At 41.8% G+C, this 20,138-nt stretch overlaps 1 protein-coding gene across 1 annotated transcript; it reads right to left on the reverse strand.

Annotated features, from left to right (window-relative positions):
* Positions 1-3,311: 3,311 nt before the first annotated feature.
* slco3a1b (solute carrier organic anion transporter family member 3A1b) lies at positions 3,312-19,538 on the reverse strand. Its single transcript, XM_047042114.1, has 10 exons — positions 18,979-19,538; positions 16,708-17,167; positions 9,034-9,132; positions 8,628-8,900; positions 8,198-8,362; positions 7,637-7,835; positions 7,310-7,445; positions 6,884-7,056; positions 6,635-6,699; positions 3,312-6,495 (listed from the first exon to the last, which is right to left on the reverse strand). Exons 1-10 carry the CDS (start codon positions 19,132-19,134, stop codon positions 6,119-6,121), a joined length of 2,103 nt encoding a protein of 700 aa, XP_046898070.1. The 5' UTR covers positions 19,135-19,538; the 3' UTR covers positions 3,312-6,118.
* Between the last annotated feature and the right edge of the window lie 600 nt (positions 19,539-20,138).

Here is a 20,138-nt window from a genome sequence, read left to right on the forward strand (position 1 = left end):
ATTTTGAATAGACCTTCTTTACATGAACAGAATAATTGGACTGCTGTCAGAGGGAGAGTGTGAAGTTTAACAATGAGGGGAACCCTGTAATAAATCAGGTCACGTGTTAACCAAATCATAATCCAACACTAGAAGTATGTGATATGTCATTGCACATATATTGTAAGAAGGGTTAGGATGTTGTGATAATTAATTCCATAGAATACTTTAAAATATTTGTATTTTTTCCAAGAAAGCATTCTGTGGTGTATAGCCAGCGAAGTAACTACAGTGCCCTCCAAAAGTATTGGAACAGTGAGGCCAATTCCTTTATTTTTGCTGAAGACTGAAAACATTTGGGCTTGACATCAAACGATGAATGTGAAACCAGAGATCAACGTTTCAGCTTTTATTTCCAGGTATTTACATCAGGATCTGATGCACAAATTAGAAAATATCACCTTTTTGTTCGAACCCACCCATTTGTCACGTGAGCAAAAGTATTGGAACATGTGACTGACAGGTGTGTTTTGTTGCCCAGGTGTGTCCTATTACATACATTATTCAATCAATAAATACCACTGAATGTCTACACTCAGGTTCAGATTGGGTAAGATAGGTTTTGTCTATGCAGACTGTATTCAGAGGTGAAAACAACATGAAAACCAGAGCGCTGTCTTTGGGTGAAAAACAAGCAATTGTGAGTCTTAGAGAAGATGGAAAATCAATCAGAGCCATTGCAGAAACATTGGCCATAGCCAGTACAACCATTTGGAATGTCCTGAAGAAGAAGAAAACTACTGGTGTACTAAGTAACAGACGTCGAACAGGTAGACCAAGGAAAACATCAGCAGTTGATGACAGAAACATTGTGAGAGCTGTAAAGAAAGACCCTAAAACAACTGTTAGTGAGATCAGCAACAACCTCCAGATGGCAGGAGTGAAGGTATCACTATCTACTGTTCGCAGAAGACTTCATGAACAAAAGTACAAGGGCTACACCAGAAGATGCAAACCACTCATTAGCAAGAAGAATAGGAAGGCCAGGCTGGAATTTGCCAAAAAGTACAGAGATGAACCTCAAAAATTCTGGGACAAAGTTTTATGGACTGATGAGACAAAGATTAACTTTTACCAAAGTGATGGAAAGGCTAAAGTTTGGAGAAAGAAAGGAACTGCTCATGATCCCAAACACACAAGCTCATCTGTGAAACACGGTGGAGGTAATGTCATGGCTTGGGCTTGCATGGCTTCTTCTGGGACGGGCTCATTAATCTTCATTGAGGATGTAACACATGATGGCAGCAGCAAAATGAACTCGGAAGTCTACAGAAACATTTTGTCTGCCAATTTAAGGAAAGATGCAACCAAAGTGATTGGCAGAGCCTTCATCATGCAGCAAGATAACGACCCAAAACACACTGCCAAAACAACAAAGGAGTTCATCAGGGGCAAGAAATGGAAGGTATTAGACTGGCCAAGTCAATCTCCAGACTTAAACCCTATAGAGCATGCATTTTACCTGCTTAAGAGGAGACTGAAGGGAGGAACCCCACAAAACAAACAACAACTGAAAGAGGCTGCAGTGAAAGCCTGGGAAAGCATCAAAAAGGAAGAATGCAAAAGTTTGGTGACGTCAATGGGTCACAGACTTGCTGCAGTTATTGAAAGCAAAGGATTTGCAACTAAATATTAAGTCTTATTCACTTAAATATGTTTTAAGTATATCTGTTCCAATACTTTTGCTCACATGACAAATGGGTGGATTCAAACAAAATGTGATATTTTCTTAGTTGTGCATCAGATCCTGATGTAAATACCTGGAAATAAAAGCTGAAACGTTGATCTCTGGTCTCACGTTCATTATTTGATGTCAAGCCCAAATGTTTTCAGTCTACAGCAAAAATAAAGGAATTCGCCTCACTGTTCCAATACTTTTGGAGGGCACTGTATATCTTAACTTCTAAACCAGAAGAGCCCTTGAATAATGCCCTGTACATGGGTGAATGCCTCGCCATGTCAGTTCAGATCTGAATGGACAGATCGTCACATACCGGTCATCCATGACTGTATGGGTAAAGGTACGTAAGTTCTGCTACAGTGGTAAAGGCAAGAATTTAGCAGAGGAAAGGTCAGGGAGGTTGTGAAGAGGATGTTATTTTGGACCGAACGAGGTGAGGCTCTATCAGAGTCCTTAGGTCAATGTGAAGACAACTGGAAGACACATTTTCCTGTCAGGGCACAGAGAGCAACATGGGTTTTAAGCTTTTGTCGTGAAGTCCCAAGCCATCGAATCAATGGCCAAGGAACATGACACAACCTTTCAGAGTCACTCGGCATCAAGTGCAACAGGGAATGGCACGACTTTCCATTTCACCGCATCGTGCCCCCAACGGGACCCGGCTGCACTCTAGAAACAAGAACACTCATCACATTCTCCACTCAGAGACTAGGGCTGTGGCTTGATATTCAACATGACCTCTTGTTTCCTCAAAGGAATGCTACAATGGTGTACTGTATGTTGGTCAACCTGGCTTTAACATTCTTAAAAGATTAATTCAGAAAATATATAAAAAAATGTGTCAAAAAAGAAAAAAATATGATAAAAAGCAGTAACTTTTTTAGATAAAAGGCAATGTTTGCATTTGAATTCATTCTTGCGTCCTTAATGAACATGGAATTAACCCTAGTCCGGTTGGACAGAATAAATGACTGACAGCGACAACAGTAGTAGTAAACACAGTCACTATGATAGACTTCACCCTAAGACAGGACAACCAATGTTGTTTTACCGATGTTTTAGAGTGGTAAAATAATTAACCCTACAGTATTATCACCAAAGATAATTGTATTTACTTTATGTTAAAGGTATGCCATAAAACACTTCATGTTAGTACTGTAAAAAAAACAAAACAACGTTGATATTCACCAGTTATCATGGGGAATTCAAGTGAAAAAACTAAGGACATTTGGTATGACATTTTTGATAGGAAATGTCTATAGGTCTAGGGTCCTTCTGTACACTGCCATCTGCTGGACAGTAGAAACATCTCAGCATACATCTGAAGGTGATGGCGTAGAGGAGGGACCAAGCTAATTACGGACATAAAGCCTTTCCTGGTAATGGCATCTTAGTCATATGAACATGGCAATAAGTATGGTGCGACAGGACATAATAAAAACAAAAATAGTATTTAATGTATTTACAACAAACATACAATCATGTAATCCTTTACAAGTCATATACATAACACAAATGTTTTAATATAAACTCATTTTGAAAAAGAGAAAAATAATTAAAAAGAAGCATAAGAGCATATCTAAAAATCTCTTTCAACATTTTGAAAATATACGTATATTTTCATTTTTCAAAGCCTTTCTTTTTCAAAGGTTTCCTGCAGTGTCACAAGCTTGATATACGTATATCGTCAACACCGTTAGGCAACACATCAATATAAACCTTTACAAACATGGTATGCACTGGGTCTCACCTCAAATCCAGTTATGCTCACCAAAGGCTTAAATCAATGCATGTGCCACAGGAAGAGGCCATGCTTCCATATCCAGAAGTCAGCTAAAACTCAAACTGTCTTTGCCACAAGGCTAGATTAAAATTGAGCAATGGGATCAAAGGAAGTTTACAAAAAGCCATGAGTACAACAGAGTTAATATTCATCACAAGGCAAAGTCTCAAGCACATTGGTGCCAGAAGGAAACAGTTCTCTTGCCGCAGTGAATAAAAAGTAAGCAGGCAATTTCACACTTGCCAATGGTTGTTGCTGGCTTCTTTGCGCATAGTGATTTTACAGTGCTCAAGTTGATATGGCACGCCTTGATGTACGGAGTTGTGTCTACATATCCAGGCACAGGTGCAGTACTGCTATTTCTTAATTAGGCTATTGTCTAGAACTGACCTCATCTATATCAGTCGTCGCTGTAGCTGTACATTGGTGCCATTTACTTCAAGCAAAATGTTTTCTTTAAACAAAGCAACAAACAGGTATCAGCTTTGCCATTAATGAAAAATTAATTATTCAAATTAAGACAACTTCATCAGTAGAAAAGCCTACATATTAACAATTAATACATCCTAAATAACATTGTATTCTAGACCAATATACAGCATTTTATAGGCAATACTTTTGGAACAGACACATATATTTTATGATATGGTCAAATTAATCTGGGGATATCACAAAAAAAGGCTACATACAGCTAAAGATCCTGTGTGTGTGATATTTCCTTTTTCTAAAATCCAGCATGATGAATTATGTCCTCAGTGGAAGAACCTTATAGAACACTTATATGGCATCACTTTGGCACTTTTATGGCACAATTATGTACATAGAAAACTGAACAAGTACGATGATACTTTTATGTCCGGATATCAATTACAACTCATCACGTACCCTAATGTTCTGACAGAGAAAATATGTTATAGAAGATTGTTTCAACTATTGTCGCTAACACGTAGAGGTAATCAGGATACTGGTTGTGACCCATGAGCTGTGTGCGTACCCACATTTGTTAAAGCCAATTTACACTACAGCTATTTAGTGTGATGAGTGATGAGGAGGAAGCTCCTTTAACTAAACACAGTCATCATCTCTAAATTCCCAATGGTCACCAGGACAACAGCTAATCAGGGTTTGCTAGTCACTTAACTGGTTCAGAATGGTCACGTGTTGTCCATCTACGTTACAGTAACATTTAAAAGTACTCCCCGCACCATTCTATTGTTTTGTAAGATGTTCCATAAAAAATCATAATGTATATCATTCCTGTTGTGTACATTGCTATGCTAAATACATGATATGTTTCAGTGGTAGATAGCTAGACATGTTTTTGATGCAAAACATATTGAATTCTTACAACGTAAGTTGGAAAACTACAAAGATATGTGCAATTTTAATTCCATACTGGATAAAGTCTTGAAGTAGCTGTGTAAGAATATTACCACACATCTCATCTCAACAAAAGAACACATCTCAACAAAAGAACACTGTGGACGCTTTGTTGAATGCTGGAGCATCATAACCTTCCACATGCTCATCTGAAGTTTAATGTGAAAACAACTAATTCAAATGATCCTCTTAGTGATGCCATGAAAGAGTGAGCAAAGGTCAATATTAGACCATTATTAAGTAATTGTTTTGTCAATGTCACAATGCAGTATGCATTATTATAAAGCCTTTTGAATGGTCAAAAATATACTTTAGAGGTTTTATCAACAGCTAAATGTAGATTTAACCATCATCATGACCATTGTGTCAGCAACCTCTTCAATGTCCGTGCAAGTGACATACTGAATATATCTTAATTGTTTCATTACATGCATTACTTGCATGCTTTAAAATCAAAATAACATCGCCTGTCCTGGGGTTCTCTTTTTTAATCTGCATTTGTCTCGACCGAGGAAAACATTCTGAAAGGGAGAAAGAATAATCGTTCATATGACATGTTCTGGAGTTAAAATCTGAAACTACAGCCTTGACTGTTGTTAACATCTCAAACTACAGCCTATGACTAACTATGTAAGCGACATTAGATTAGAATTTAAAAGCATTGTCAAAACAAACAATGGGTCCAAACATGGAATCTGTCAAAACAGACCATTGTCTGACTTTTGTGAAATGTTTACAACATGAACACTACACTTCATGAAATAGTAAAGGGATAAAGCATTATGTAGTGCCAAGACATTCCTATACCGTTCATGAAAATGGAAATGAAATTGATAAATGGGTAATTAACAATAATTGTGAGCTTGTTTATTGCTAATTGTTGGTAGTCAATGATGTTTCATTATATACTTTATCTGTGGAAAATGGACATGTCAATTACCTAATCCAGAAATATAACTAGTTGACACATGAAAACATGGCAAAGCAAACAGTGCCGGACAGACAAAAACTACAAATCTATTTAGTCTCACATGAGCCACCACTGACTCGAAATGCTACGTCTGAGCAATACAGTCTCCCTGGGCTTGTGGAGACCCGCACTTAGATGAAGCGGATAAAAAAAAATATAACAATAAAAAAACGAAACATTATTTTGATCGCGACAATAATAAAGAAAGATGGTCCTTCAAGTGAATTGCACGTCATGGCAACAGTCCCCCTCTGCCCCATTGGCACTATAAAACAGACTCCATATTATCACACATTTCATGTTCCTCCAGGTTGTATATAAACTTTGTCCTGTTGACTGGGTTTTGGATGATCTCCTTGCCCAAGTTGTCCAGCGTTACGTTGGAGGCAAACAGTTCAGTGGGAGTGAGGTAACCCTCGCTGTTTTTGATGTACTTCTTGTAGTTTTTCCGTAGACACTGCCAGGTGGTGGTGTAGAGGATGAAAGCTGAGGATTTGAGGACGATGGCAATACTCACATAGAGATGCCTGTAGGCCACGTTGTCATAGAGCAAGCAGGCACCTTTTTCTCCACACACTGTGCTCCAGAACAGGCAGGTGGAGTCGATGCCCATGCCAAAAATCAGAGGAGGGGGGATAAAACCTGGCAACAAAGGAAATAAAATATTTGGTATCAACCCACTTCAGCGGCGCTAGCACTGCATTGGATGAGCACTTTGTGTATTCGGTGAATGACCAGCCAAACAAGTATTTTCTTCATTTTAGTGATGCGTCCTTCCTACCTAGCAGCCGCAGCAGCAGAAACAGTACTCCAAGGGCGTAGGATTTAAGCTCGGGGCTCACAGTTCTGGAAAAAAAGAGAAAAAAAAAGCAAGGTCAAAGTCAAACTTAATTGCAGATAATCGGCACAAAACTGTCCCTATGTCCAGTAGGCCAAAATACAGATACTGTAGAATATTCGTAATACATCGTGTAGAATAGAAATGTATTAAAAAAAAACATTTGTAGTCGCTGGTCTCTGAGGGACTTACCTGATGAGGATAATGACGGAGGGGGTCTGGGCCATGGCTCCGATCATACTACACACACAGATGACACAAAGGAAGGTGAGGAATGCTTGCTGACACCCTGGACTGGGGCACTTCCCCGGTAGAGCCACAGCTTCTTCACTGATGCTGGAGATGCATGCGCAGCCGGTCAGGTTCTGTGAAGGAGAAGACGCAGAGGTATGATCACATGATCACATACAGTCATGTGACTCCTTCAGATCCCACGTTTGTATGACCCTAGATCAGAGTCATTTTCTCTGTCCAGGCTCAGACAATAGTTCTTGAGGAGTAGGGTCATTATAAACAAGATGGTGGCAATTTCCCCTTGGGGATCAATACAGTACTACTACCACTAGCGATGATTCAGGTGCTGTACTGTGCTCCACACATAGGGGGCAGTGCACTCACAGGCTTGATGCAGCCGGCAAAGCAGGCTGAGAGGTAGGTGACTCCATTCGAGCCACACACAGGGCTTACTGAGGCTGTGTAGCAGTTGCAGTTGTTGATGCAGGCAGACTCTGGCCTTTGCCAGGAGCGTAGAGTCCTAGAAAGAAGGTCAAAGGTCATGTACTGCATACAAGCATAAAATAAGTAGAACACAAAATTAAACCGACTTGTCCATGTGCTCTCCAACCAACTAGCCTTGCTTAGCAACACCCAATTATGGTGAATTATGATGAAGCCCCACGTGACATTTAGATGCTACTAGTAAAACGACTACAGCGAGATACTCACTCGTTGCCATAGGCAACCGTCACCCCAGCGACAGGTCCTGTGTCACAGCCAAGGAACAGGAAGGAGACGTAGCAGGCAGTGGACACCAGGTTGACCATCATGGCCATGCGGATTGCCCCAAGCGCAGACAGGTTCAGCTTTTTGACCAGCAGACCGCCCAGGAAGATTCCCAGACATGCGCAGGGGATGGCTGTCATGCCTGTGCAGGGTTTAATGGGGCACTTTTAATAGTGTAGGGCAATGCATCTATGGATTGATACAAAGCATGTGACACAAACAGCCCCAATGTCCCTGTGTATCTTTTGTGCATATTCTGTGTATCTTGCATGTTCCTATGCTGTAAGAGGTTACTAAGGGGTGTCAAACCTCGTCAGGATGTCCCACGTCACTATTTGGACAGTGACCCATATAGTGTTGTTGATGAGGTCCATAAATCCGTCCCACTGTATGTGTTCAATAATCCCCAAGGCTCATTGTTTCACAGTGCTTTAGTTAGCTCTGTCGAGAGTTAAGTGCAGCTGATGATGTCAGAGAGACCACACTTGTGTCCGAATGACCCACCTAGCAGCTGATTGGCTGAGGAGGTGGTGAGGTTAAACTGCTGCTCTAGGTATTTGCCCAGGAAGGCAGCAAAGCCTGCCACAACAGCAATCTCCATACAGGCCGCCAGAGTGATACAGGTGAACACAGGGTTGGAGAGCAGGTGCTTGGTCACCCGTGGAATAACTACAGTTAATTGAGAGAGTGAGAAAGACAGAGAGAGGGAGGCAGATATTGAAAAAGGGAGAAGAATAAAAGAGGAGATTGAAAGAGAAGGCGGAAAGAGTGGAAAGAGTGGTTAAAAAGAGAGACTGTAATGTATAATACATGTATGTAATGTATAATAATTGCACAGACAGTCTAAACAGAAGTATGCATCTATCTATTTATCTGTACAACCGAATCATTTGAAAGAAATGTATATCATTTAGCCAAATTGTATCTCCCTTACCTCTAAGATGCTCGCAGACAGTGAGGCCACTGTTGGCCTCAAAGCCGTGCATGACCCCATTGGTGGGCTTTTCCCCCTCATACTCCTGGGTGAGGGACGGAGGCAGCATGGCCTGCTCGCTCTCCCCCCCGCTGTCCACATCCTGCTCATCCAGGGACTGGGGGAAACCAAACATGAAGAGGGCCGAGACGAAGAGTAAGGCACCGCACAGGAGGAAACCCCCCCACCAGGCCCCGATCCAGCGAGGGTCTTCTGGGGTGATGTCCAGCTTACCTGGGGAGGCAGGCAGGAAACACAGGACTGCTCTTTAAGTCACACACAGGAGGGAAGCATTTTTTACTTTCAAAAAGAAAATAATTTACTTAAGAACTGTAGTATTTAAAGCTAAAGGGGGGTGTATACTCACTTGTGTCAATAAAGACGGCATCCACATAGACTTTGGTACAGAGGGACCCTAAGATGAAACCGCACGCTGGTCCAAAAACTAAAGTTGAAAAAACAATACCTGGAACAGAATGCAAAGATTTGTCACATCAAGTCCAATTGTAACGTCATCATCCAAACTTGCTGCCCATAAAGTAACCTCCATAACGTATACATTAAAAATGTGAAGATACAAACTATATAGCTCACATTGTATAGAGCATGGAGATTGAACTGCAAGAGTTCATGGATAATCCAATGGAAATGTATCGCCTAAATGGCATTGAATTTCGAAAGCCAAGTCTGAGCCAGCCAGGTTCAACAACTGCCCACAAGAGGGCAGCCTTAGACTGCCTTGTGTTCTCTTTAAGTATGGACAAAACAGTGACGTTTGCCAGCCGATGATGAGTAAGAGATTTCTCAGAATGTCTGAATCATAACATATTTTCCCCAGTGCAATCAAGATGACATAAGAGTAAATGCCTATCAAAGAATTCCTTACGTGAGGGAATTTCATATCACCTTACAATAACTGATTTATTCATCATCACTGTAATACATTGGCCTTTGTACTGCATTAGTGCCATTGGGTCATTCGTCTAAATGGCATTATCTATTATGACCATAAATAATCAATCAGGAAATGGGCTCTCTGTGCAAAAGTAATCAGAGAAGAGGGCTGGGAGAAACGCTGAGGGAAGCAGCCTTAACGTAGCGCAGCTAGGCTAGCTGGAACGGTGGGGTGGCCCTCCACGTCCACACAGCTGACAGACCCACAGCTGAGAGGTTTCCCATAAACCCACTGAATAGATGGCGGCTTATTAAATCAGTGCTCCAGTCCTGGGCCTATCTCACTGAAACTAGGTTAGCCATGCTGAGGAGCAGGAGGACAGCTAGGCATTAGTAGAGAGCTAGCAGCCCAAACCAGCCCAACCGGCTGCTCATAATAACCTAGAACTGTGCCATTGGGCCAGGCACAGCAGGGTTGAAAGGTGGCTGCCAAAGGAGCTCTGTAGAGCAATTTCATCTGCACCACCCTGAGGCTAACCAGCTAGCAAGTGTGAAGTAAAAGAGCAGGGCCAAAATGCAGGGCCAAAAACCAGCGAGTCCAGCAATGATGTGAAAGACAAACACTATTTTTAGTTTAAACACCACTATATCAAATTAAAATATCAAAAATAATGTTGACCTTTATTTACTTATATTTAGACTTTCCAAGCGTAAATTGACCTTTAAAAAGATTAGTGATCTCCAAGCAAAACAGAACTAAAAACACATTTTAGCATTAATTAATTTAGTCTTTACAGTTTACTTCATGTTTTATGCGTTTATGTGTTCCTTGGCTTTAGAATGAGGTCTGAGAGGGGTATAAAATTCTCTGCTGTGACAAGCTGAATGATTTTTTCACAATTTACATGGTTGTGCAGGGAAGCTATTTAGAATGTGATGAGGCAGGGTGTAAGGGAATGATAACATCGATATGTCACATGCATAAAATAAGCCACAAAAAAAGGAAGGGCAATGATTGCATAAAAATGTGAGAGATAGGATACAGGCATAATCACAAATGCAAGTCAACATCAAGATAGATAGATATTCATGTTTGATTTAAACATTCGAATAAACTGTAATTTGAACGATAAAGACCCTGATCAATGCAGTTGACCCCACTTTCACTGCACAGAGACAAACTTACGGCTATCAGCCCAGCTCATGGCTGACAGCTGACTTCTCTACCTCCCAAACAGATTATGAGCCTTTGAAAAAAAGCTATTGACGCATGCTGAGTTAGTATCAGGGGACAGGAAAAAGGCTGGGTATGCATTGTAGGGAACTCAGTGCCAGCCTTTCGCCAAGGTCTGTGCCCACTGGCATGGCACCAGCCAATCTGCTCCAGCTTTGCCTCTCAGAGGGTCAACACAAACACACACGCACAAGCAAGGCCATTCAGTTGACCAGACACACACACGTATAGTATACAAACACGTGTGATGCGGTTGTAAATCTTGTGAATCTGTCTTTTCCACAGTTTAAAAAGATTTTTGATTGTTTTTTTTGCATCAGTCAGAAATTGATATTTCAATGATGTACTTGAGCCATTCATGTCATGTCTATAATTAACCTCAGGCTGTTTTGCTTATTGAACCTTCTTTCTTTAAGAAATATTCTTGGGAGTGGCCTTAAGCTTCAGGTATGGATGTAAAAAACAACACAGGAAATGGTAGATGTGTAGGTCTTACATCTTCCCACACCTATAGGTTTACCCAGTCAAAATACAGTAGTTTAGTTATTTTGACTCCCCTTAAATTTAAGAAAACTGTTGAAGCCTCAAGGTATAGCTTACAACATTAATAGTGGCAATAAGCACAAACAATGTAGCGTCTGTTAGCTTCTTGGTGGCTTCATTGGTGCGGAGAGCGACAGACAAGCCTTGCAAAACATGTACAGCAGCCTTTGAGTGTCAGTCATGTGAAGATTTGGAAGCTGTCCGATTGCCCATTGTAACAGTTGGTACATTTGAGCCTATTCATTAGAGACTGTACTGCAATGGCTTCAAGGCAACGGCACCTGACTGCTCGCTCCCAAACCAGGAGAGAGGTCAATAACACAGCCATTGTGCTCAGCACTGTTTTCTCTAACTCCAATACTGGCAACATTACTTTTATAGCATTGAGTATATTAAATTATGACGATACTATAGTTTAAAATAATATACAGTAATGCATAACTGTATATAGTAATCCTTCAAGTTGGGGATAGGTATAGCTTAGTGGTAGAGCGTTTGACTCCTGACCAAGAAGTCGTACATTCAAATCCCCCATGTGTCGCTATGGATTAAAGCATCTGCTAAATGAACACATTCATTTCAGTGATAATTTTAACATTCATTTCAGTGTTAATTTTAACAATGTTATACAAAGCACCGGAAAATATGGGGTCAGTCAAGAGTTAAACCACCAAAAAGACCAAAATAACACTGCCTGCCAACAAAAGGCTGAATAATAAAAATGTGACACCCAAAGTAAATGCTTGCACCCGCAAAAGAAAAAAGATCAGTCTTTTACCAGTGATGTGCGTTGACGTGTGACATAAGACCCTGCAGCAGCCATCTCCTTGAGCAGATCTCTCTAATGTCCTTTTCTTTTGCTATGCAGGTGCAAAAATAGGCCACTCAGGGCTCCAGTCTGCTTGAGACACGTATAACACGCCTCATAAAATATCTTGAATGACCTTGCATTGTTCCTTATGCACGAAATAGATTGCTTTTGTTTCTAATAAAACCTCTGTCGTTTTTTTTTTCTGTTCTTCCCTTAATGCCATGCACCTCTCTGGGTTATCTCGGCTAAAATGAAGGAGAAAAAACATAGTTGTAAATAAATGAGATGCAAACCAGAACAAACTGTTGTAACCTACAAATAATGAACAGTTCAGCATAGCATGTGTGCGAGATTTCAATAAAAAAAAGATGTAGCAAGCACAATCCTCTATGCCAAGAAATTAAACTTCCAGGCTTTGATACAAACCTTGAACAAGAAATACTGGATGAGCCTATCTGCTAGAGCTGCACTGAAAACCTCCACTAGGGCTTCTGAGGCTCAGCTGTCCATGTAAAACTCTCCCAGCACTATCTGTGCCTGTCTGGCAGTTTAAAATGACAGGTAGGGATGCGGTCCTTAAGCGGATGACTCAGAGAGTGAACTTGACAGCTCTTCAGCACATGGAGGTTCAATAGAGGCCACTAGCCACACTGAAAATACGATTTACCCAGCACCGTACAGTTGGGAATGGGGGTGGGTGGGGGGGCACAGGGAAAACAGAGAGAACCAGACCAGGGAGCGCCTATATGTACCTGTCTATTCATAGATGAGCCCATTCAGGAATCATAGGAGAAAATGTCAATATTCAACCCAAGTCATAAAGCTGTAGACGGTACAGTTGCCCTACAATATACTACCATACTGGGAAGTCTAAAGCCCGGCAATAAAAATAAAAAAAACTAATCACGTTTACTCTACAGAAACGATGACCAAACACCTAGCGTTCCACCAGCAAGGAGATAGAATAACCTTTTCTTGTTATAACGTGTCCTTTAACACAATCCAGCCATAATGAATGCGTCAGAAGGAAGGTCAAAAGGAATGGACCTATTCTACCTCATTACATCACCAACGCATGAATAATTGCCTACTCTGGCTGAGGTGTGGCACAACTTAATCACTGGCTGTTTTTATCTTGGCAAAGGCAGTCCCAAAAGGGGCACAAATAAAATCCCCTTTCCCCTTACCCCCAACTGATGGGAATGGACACAGCGTGCTGAATCAGCAGGCCTGACCAACCTTTGTTGTCCTACATGAGATGGGCCATAACTCAAATGTAGTGAAAACATTTCAGTGCGGTGGACATTAAACTTGAAGCCCATACCACTTCACTGCACACATTATGAATGGAACACCCAATGAGGGGCAAGCAGCCTAATGGCGACCCTGGTACAGAGTTGGCCCCCAGGACCTATTGTAGCATGAGAGTATCCTCCAACACTTGCAATCAGCCAGTGTGACTTTGGGAATACTCAGGCTGGACTAAAAGCACTGCTGTTTCAGGGGTAATTGAGTCAAACGGATGCCTTTTGAAAGTCGTTCAAGAAACTCAATAAGATCGGCTTCTACACGCAAGGAAAGAACAGCGTGCACCATTACACCCATCCTACAGTCAAACTGTAATGATGTGGAATAATGTAAAGATATGTGTGAGCCAAAAATAGCAGTGTTATTGTTGGATACAGTTCAAAAATGTATATTCAAAGGTTAACTTTTTGTTGCTGTTTCTGTGAAAGATGATCTGTTTCAAATTCATTCAGCTCCCCATACAGTAGAGCACAATGTTAAGAGATACGTTGACTAATGGAAACATTACAGAGATGGTTGCCTCTTAGCAACAGGGTATCATTCAAGTCCAGACATGAATCAATAATCCAATTCCTGTCCTGTTTGTTGCATTTTAGTCAACAACGGAAAACTACAACTGAAAACTAGTTAGCCTTTTTCTGTAACATGCCATATTATCGCTGCAATTGGTTTAAAGGGCTAGAAACACTATCAACATACTGACTAAAGCATAAACACACAGACATATAGACATTAAGATCAATATCCCTTTCCCAGTACTTAAAGAAAAATATTTTGAAACAGCGAACATACTGTATGTGTTACTGTGTGTCGGTAAATATCCCTGTTGGGTCTGTTTGCAACCTACAGAGAACGGTAACTTCAATATTTAATAATATGTGTGCATGTTTACAAAACAACTCTTAACTGCTCTCTGTCACATTCCATTATTTAGTGGTTTTAACAGTGGGGAATTCTGCCTCTCACGTTGTCCGCTCCTAATAGTGCTAGAGACAGTCAGGGAGACATAACAGAAATACAGTACAGCGAAACAACAGCGGATTTATGCAGTTACGCAGTCACAATGGGCAGCTCGGAGCACTGTGGGAGGTAACCATGGTGATAAACATGCCTAGAGCTTAAAAAGAAGACAGTCGGAAGAAAGAAAAGTATAATAAGACTATCTGTTACTGTCAAGCACAGAGCCTGAAGGATTGAAGTCAAAGGAACTATTTCCTTTAGACTGGTAGAGCCATTATACCGTCAGGACAGGAAGGCATGTGGACAAAAGACAGATATAGGACACCAGCGTTACGGGCTTCTGCTTTTACCAAAAAATTATAAATTTCCCTTATTTGGTCACCTAGTCGTTATAATATATGCATTATTGTTATATTTTATACATTAATTGCTAGTCAAGGAGATTCTAAATTAAGTGAATGTATCAACACACCTTTTCAATTAGCCCCATGACGCAAGGAGAATCGCACTTAAGATAAAGTGAATTAAAAAAAAACGTCCTATGATACGCAACGACCATGGAGACTACTGAACGTCAGGCATTTGGAGTGAGCAACGGAAATGTGGGAAGAGAGCTTGGCTTAGCCCTCTTCCTTCTCTTCCTCTCCCCTCTCTCAGACAGCCCCCGAGTAGCTACTGTATGTACAGTACATGGGGGCTCTGACTCTCAGGCCAGTGGGCCAAGAGGCTTGGGCTATCTGGCAGCCAGCCACTAGAGATGGCCTGAGATCACGAGCAAAGGTAAGGCTATCCAAACTGCTGCGAAGGGCAGACAAGCTGTTGCCTTTTTTTTTCCTTCTCCACTGCAGAAACAGCCACTGCATTCTAAGCAGTGGAAATCCAGGACAGCTCAATAACTGTCACCTTTAGAATACTGCATCAACAACTTCACTCTTCTATTCATCCTCTTAAACCTCCTCCTAATTACTAATATGACAATTTTACCTCCCTGGTGTTTCCTACAAACAGTAACATATTAAACAGCAGCTATGAATATCAACACAAATATAGTACAGATGGCAAATCGAAGTAGCTTATTTAGTGTACACTCTAGCCATATAGTAGTTTGTTTAATTTTCAGATGTTAATATCAAATGTCATAGTATACGCAACACAATCAGTAGGTTAATTAATCTATGTACCAGCTATGTTAGTACAAATCTGTCTAAAACAGGGAAATTAACTAAAAGAAAAATACAAATAACAGCTGTGATGAAGTAATACTTAAAGCTCATAGTTGAGCCGTTCTGTGCTTCTGACCTTGTGAGACAGAAATATTTCAATGGCATCTAGATGGCAACATTTCTCTCTTCCTCCAGGACTCATAGTCTGTCACAGCACACTCACAAGCCAGAGCCGATATCATCACTACCATCATACCATCATCACTTTCTGCTATTTCTGACGCTGCCTTTGAGGAGATGAGAGTTTCCAGGATGTCAGGCAAGGTCAAGGAGCCTTGTATAGGGACTGCCAGACATTTCTGGTTTCTCTCTGAGAGTGCCATGGTAGTTTGGGATAGAGAAAGAGAGACCTGGTTAATGTAGTGTAGTCCTTACATAAAAGAACATTCCATTCTGCCGATAGACAGGAAGAAAACTTGTTATTGAAAGATTGGTTTTGCACATTGGTGCACATTTCCCTTTTTTCACCTGTTCGTGGGCCTGCATCTAACTCAGTCCGAGGGAGAGAAGGAAATGAGTATTTGCCCAGTCAGCAGTCCCTATCTGTCATCTTGGAATTGCCTCCGTTGTGTGATGCCAGTGCAGTTTTAGCCCCACTGTGACCAATCCTGCAAAACACTGATCAGGACCCTACTAGATAAAACCTACAGAATGCCTACTTTGTCTTAACACTAAGCTATTTCAAACTTTCAACATCTGGACCATTTATTGTATAATTAAGAGTAGGACTACAACCAAGAGTGGCATTGATCCAAGGTGTGAAGGCTGTGACGCATGTTAATGTCAGCTAGTGACAATTCACATCCAGGGGTGTGGACAGTGAGCAGAATTAGAATTAACTCATTAAAACTACAAAGTGACCCAAACCACAATGAGTCACTCCACCTTGCATAGTTGAGTTAAGTCTGTGTGGAAGATAAGGAAATGTGCCTGAATTGACAACCAGTCTACTACTGGATGAGGCTATACTCACTTGGGCTGAGAATAATATGCCTGAATGTGAATTGTCTACTCTCATTCTGCGTAGAGACAGCATCGCCTCGAAGGTGTCACAATCTGGCCACTCACCTATATACAGTGAGGAGTCTTTCCTGCGAACATGGTCGTCAATGTAGGACACGCCCAGGGGCTGAACCGGTGTGGCCCCAATGCCCAGCAGCACCTGGGCTCCTATGAGGAGCAGGTACATCATGTTGGTGTTGGATCTGTTCCCACACAGGAAGCCTGAGTCTCTAGCCTCAGTCCTAGACACATTGGAGCACACATCTCGGCCGTCCTCCGCATGCCACGAATCCCCGGCCTCGTACTCGTACTGGTGGGTAAGAAACTCCGGCAGCGCCGACAGCAACGCCCCCAGTGCCATCACGATTCCCCCGCAGCCAATCAGCCGTGGCCGGTGGGCCTTAGCTCCGAAGTAGCTGACGAATAGAATGAGGGCCAGGTTGCCGATCTCGAAGCTGCTGGCGATGACCCCGACGTCGGCACTTTGAAGGTTAAAGCGACGCTCGAGCGTGGTCAGGACGCTGACCTGGAAGACAGCACAGTGAACATTTACATTTAGTCATTTAGCAGACACTCTTATACAGAGCGACTTACAGTAAGTACAGGGACATTCCCCCGAGGCAAGTAGGTGAAGTGCCTTGCCCAAAGACGCAACGTCATTTGGCACGGCTGGGAATCGAACGGGCACCCTTCTGATTAATAACCCGATTCCCAACCGCTCAGCCATCTGACCCCCATGAACCACTGTAGTCTCTAAGACGGAGTGGTCAAGATTAAGTAGAGTCAAAAACAAAATAACAATAGGCTGTCTTATCTCTGTTAGGAAGCATCTGATGATCATGACTGGTGAGAGGGGACTTTGTTAAACATTCTCAACACTGTTGATGTTAGATTCCTGTCTATCAACTAATACACAACATACATTGTTTTCCAGGGCCTGAGAATGTCCTCAAATTGCACTGGCGAGCAGCCTCTTTTCTGATGCCAAGCAAAGCTCTGAAGAGATTGACAATCTAGTGGTTAGCTACGAATGGGAAGAGATAGCTGACAACATCCCCATCTGCATCCCTCCTTAGAGCCCGTACCAAGAACTGCAACCTGTTGAGGGCATAACTGAGCTGCTCTGCAGGGATAGCTGCATTCAAATATTCCCCCCCTCCCTCCCTAGTTCTCTTCCTACCACCCAACCCCTCGTGCCAGCTCGTACAGAAGTATGTGGCCTACACCACTGAAGCAGTTTTTTTTACATTAATTATGTGTTAACCTCCACTGTCAACACAGGTCAGAGACTGTATTCTGACAGTCTGCTGTTGGGGTGCTGGGCCACCAAATCCGTCTAGACAGCATTTTACACAGCTCATTAAGAGACTGGCCATGGGAGCAATTTATATTTTTATGAACAAATCTGTCGTCACATATAAAATGATGCAGGCCATGGGAGTACCATTACAAATGAACATCTGTGTAATACCTAAATTGTATGTAAAATGCTTATTGCAACTAGTTGAACTGGCAAACAACATGCCAATAGCTTTTGCACTTTCATTATTCCAGAATACTACTTATCCAGTTTTATCGTTTAGTCAACTCCTCTTTATTCAAATATCTACCTAGTCGCGGCAAAACACATCAATAGATGTTGTGGTTAGGGACTTAGACAGGAGGGCAAACTATTGATTGCGCACTAAGCACTTGCACTACAGCCAACAAATGTGTCATAATAAATTACTGCCATCTCCATTTTAATATACCGCAATTGAGGGAAGGGTCTTTTGTCAGCAACGGAATAAAACCATATATATCTAGTACTGAACTAACTATAACGGATGTAGCCTAGTTTGTCTGGATGCAGTCTGTAGTGCTAGGCCCGAGGAAACCTATTGAATGCAGCATTAGGAAATCACCTGTCATACCTCAAGGGCCTAAGGGATTTGTAATTTTCGTTTCGTGGGCCCACCAAAATACGCATTTTTATTTTGACTCTACACAACTAAACAACCCGACTGTTGTGACGGGCATTTTGTCGTGCTGGTGGGAATTGGTGCATGTAGTCTAGAAATGCGTATGCTTCCATAAATCAATAGGTAGGCTAGTGATGATCCTCAGGGGCAATTGTAACCAATGGCTCGCCACTCTATAATGTGATTGCAAGGCTAATATCAACAGAATCACTGCCCCACGGCCGGCACAATACCGTTACGCATAGTCTACCAGTGTGGCGAGGACTGTTTCAATTGACCTGATATAGCCTACCAGTTTCACCACAAAACGATTTTCAGCTTCTGATTCAATAGATGGTTCGGACGTTCGACCGCGTTCTTAGAGAAAATAACTTACCAGATACGCTCCAACCGTGCCCTGCGCTAACATAAGCGCACATTCCGACACCAAAAATATCTTAATGTTTGAAAAACATGACGTCTTTTTCTGGTTGTCATCTTGCTCAGGGTCTTCGGTACTCCTCTCTGTGCATATCTGATTTTTCACCTGCATCCTTTTGTAATGGTTTAAGCTCCGGTGGTGTTTGGCGGCAGGGATCTCGACGGATCCAGTCTGAAGATGACCATTTGCAACGGGAAATAACCTAGACTGCAGGAGGTGCAAATCTTTGCCAACAGCCGGTCTAGCTGGTTAATACTGCTATGTCCACTCAGCATAAAACATAGTGTCTCAACGACAGTAAATTTTTCTAAAGCCGGTGTTGCTGTTAGTCCCGGCGGCCTTTAAACATCGATCAAAGTCTAGCAAATGAACGCCCCCGACTAGACGCAACATTGAAGGACATTGTTTTCTCCCGAGTATCGACACTGACTATATTTTTTTTAACAACGACGGTTATTAGATCATTTTCGCGTAGTACGGCTCGACAATGACGGTCGACGTCCATGTGTTCCAAAGCTGTCTGTATGTTCCTTAGATAAACCATGCGTGTTGAGCGTAGCTTACTACGTACACATCTCTGTGTGGCTATGTAACCTGCACCAAAATACAACCTCTCTCTCTCTGTCTCTCTCTCTTTCCTCCCTCCCCTCTCTGTATCACTGTCTGAGGTTGTCTTTTTCTCTGTCATTTGAAGGTTATGTGTCTATTGCTGCATATTGGAACCCGAATATGTTATAGAAATATAGTGGGGATTTTGTGCAACACGTGTTTAAAATACATAAACATATGTGTTCATAGCCCACAGCACCGTTTAACATATATTTAACATATCATTGTATATGCCCGTCCGCACACACACGCACGCACACACATTCAACAGGATAGCACTGACGTATACAATTATGGATGTACATAGCAAATGTTTCTGATTGAATTCCATTCTGTAGTGTAACTCTAAAACCTAGCAGTCTGTATAGCTAAATAATGTTTGCATACAAATGCATATGTTGGCAATGGCTACTATCTATCCACCGTGCCCCCTGCAGTATAACCAGTGGTAAAACCTTTGACCATGCTTCCATCTTCCAGTGAAGTGAATAGTAACAGGTACTTGG

This window comes from Hypomesus transpacificus, chromosome 19 (assembly GCF_021917145.1).
Source record: "Hypomesus transpacificus isolate Combined female chromosome 19, fHypTra1, whole genome shotgun sequence".
Taxonomy (NCBI): domain Eukaryota; kingdom Metazoa; phylum Chordata; class Actinopteri; order Osmeriformes; family Osmeridae; genus Hypomesus; species Hypomesus transpacificus.

Excerpts from the sequence above, each read along its gene's own strand:
- slco3a1b (XM_047042114.1), bottom strand. The coding sequence starts at position 19,134 with ATGCAGGTGAAAAATCAGATATGCACAGAGAGGAGTACCGAAGACCCT. Across the intron at positions 8,901-9,033 it reads TGCCGTCTTTATTGACACAA|GTAAGCTGGACATCACCCCA; the intron begins GTGAGTATACAC and ends CTGCCTCCCCAG. Across the intron at positions 7,446-7,636 it reads ACGGTTGCCTATGGCAACGA|GACTCTACGCTCCTGGCAAA; the intron begins GTGAGTATCTCG and ends CCTTCTTTCTAG.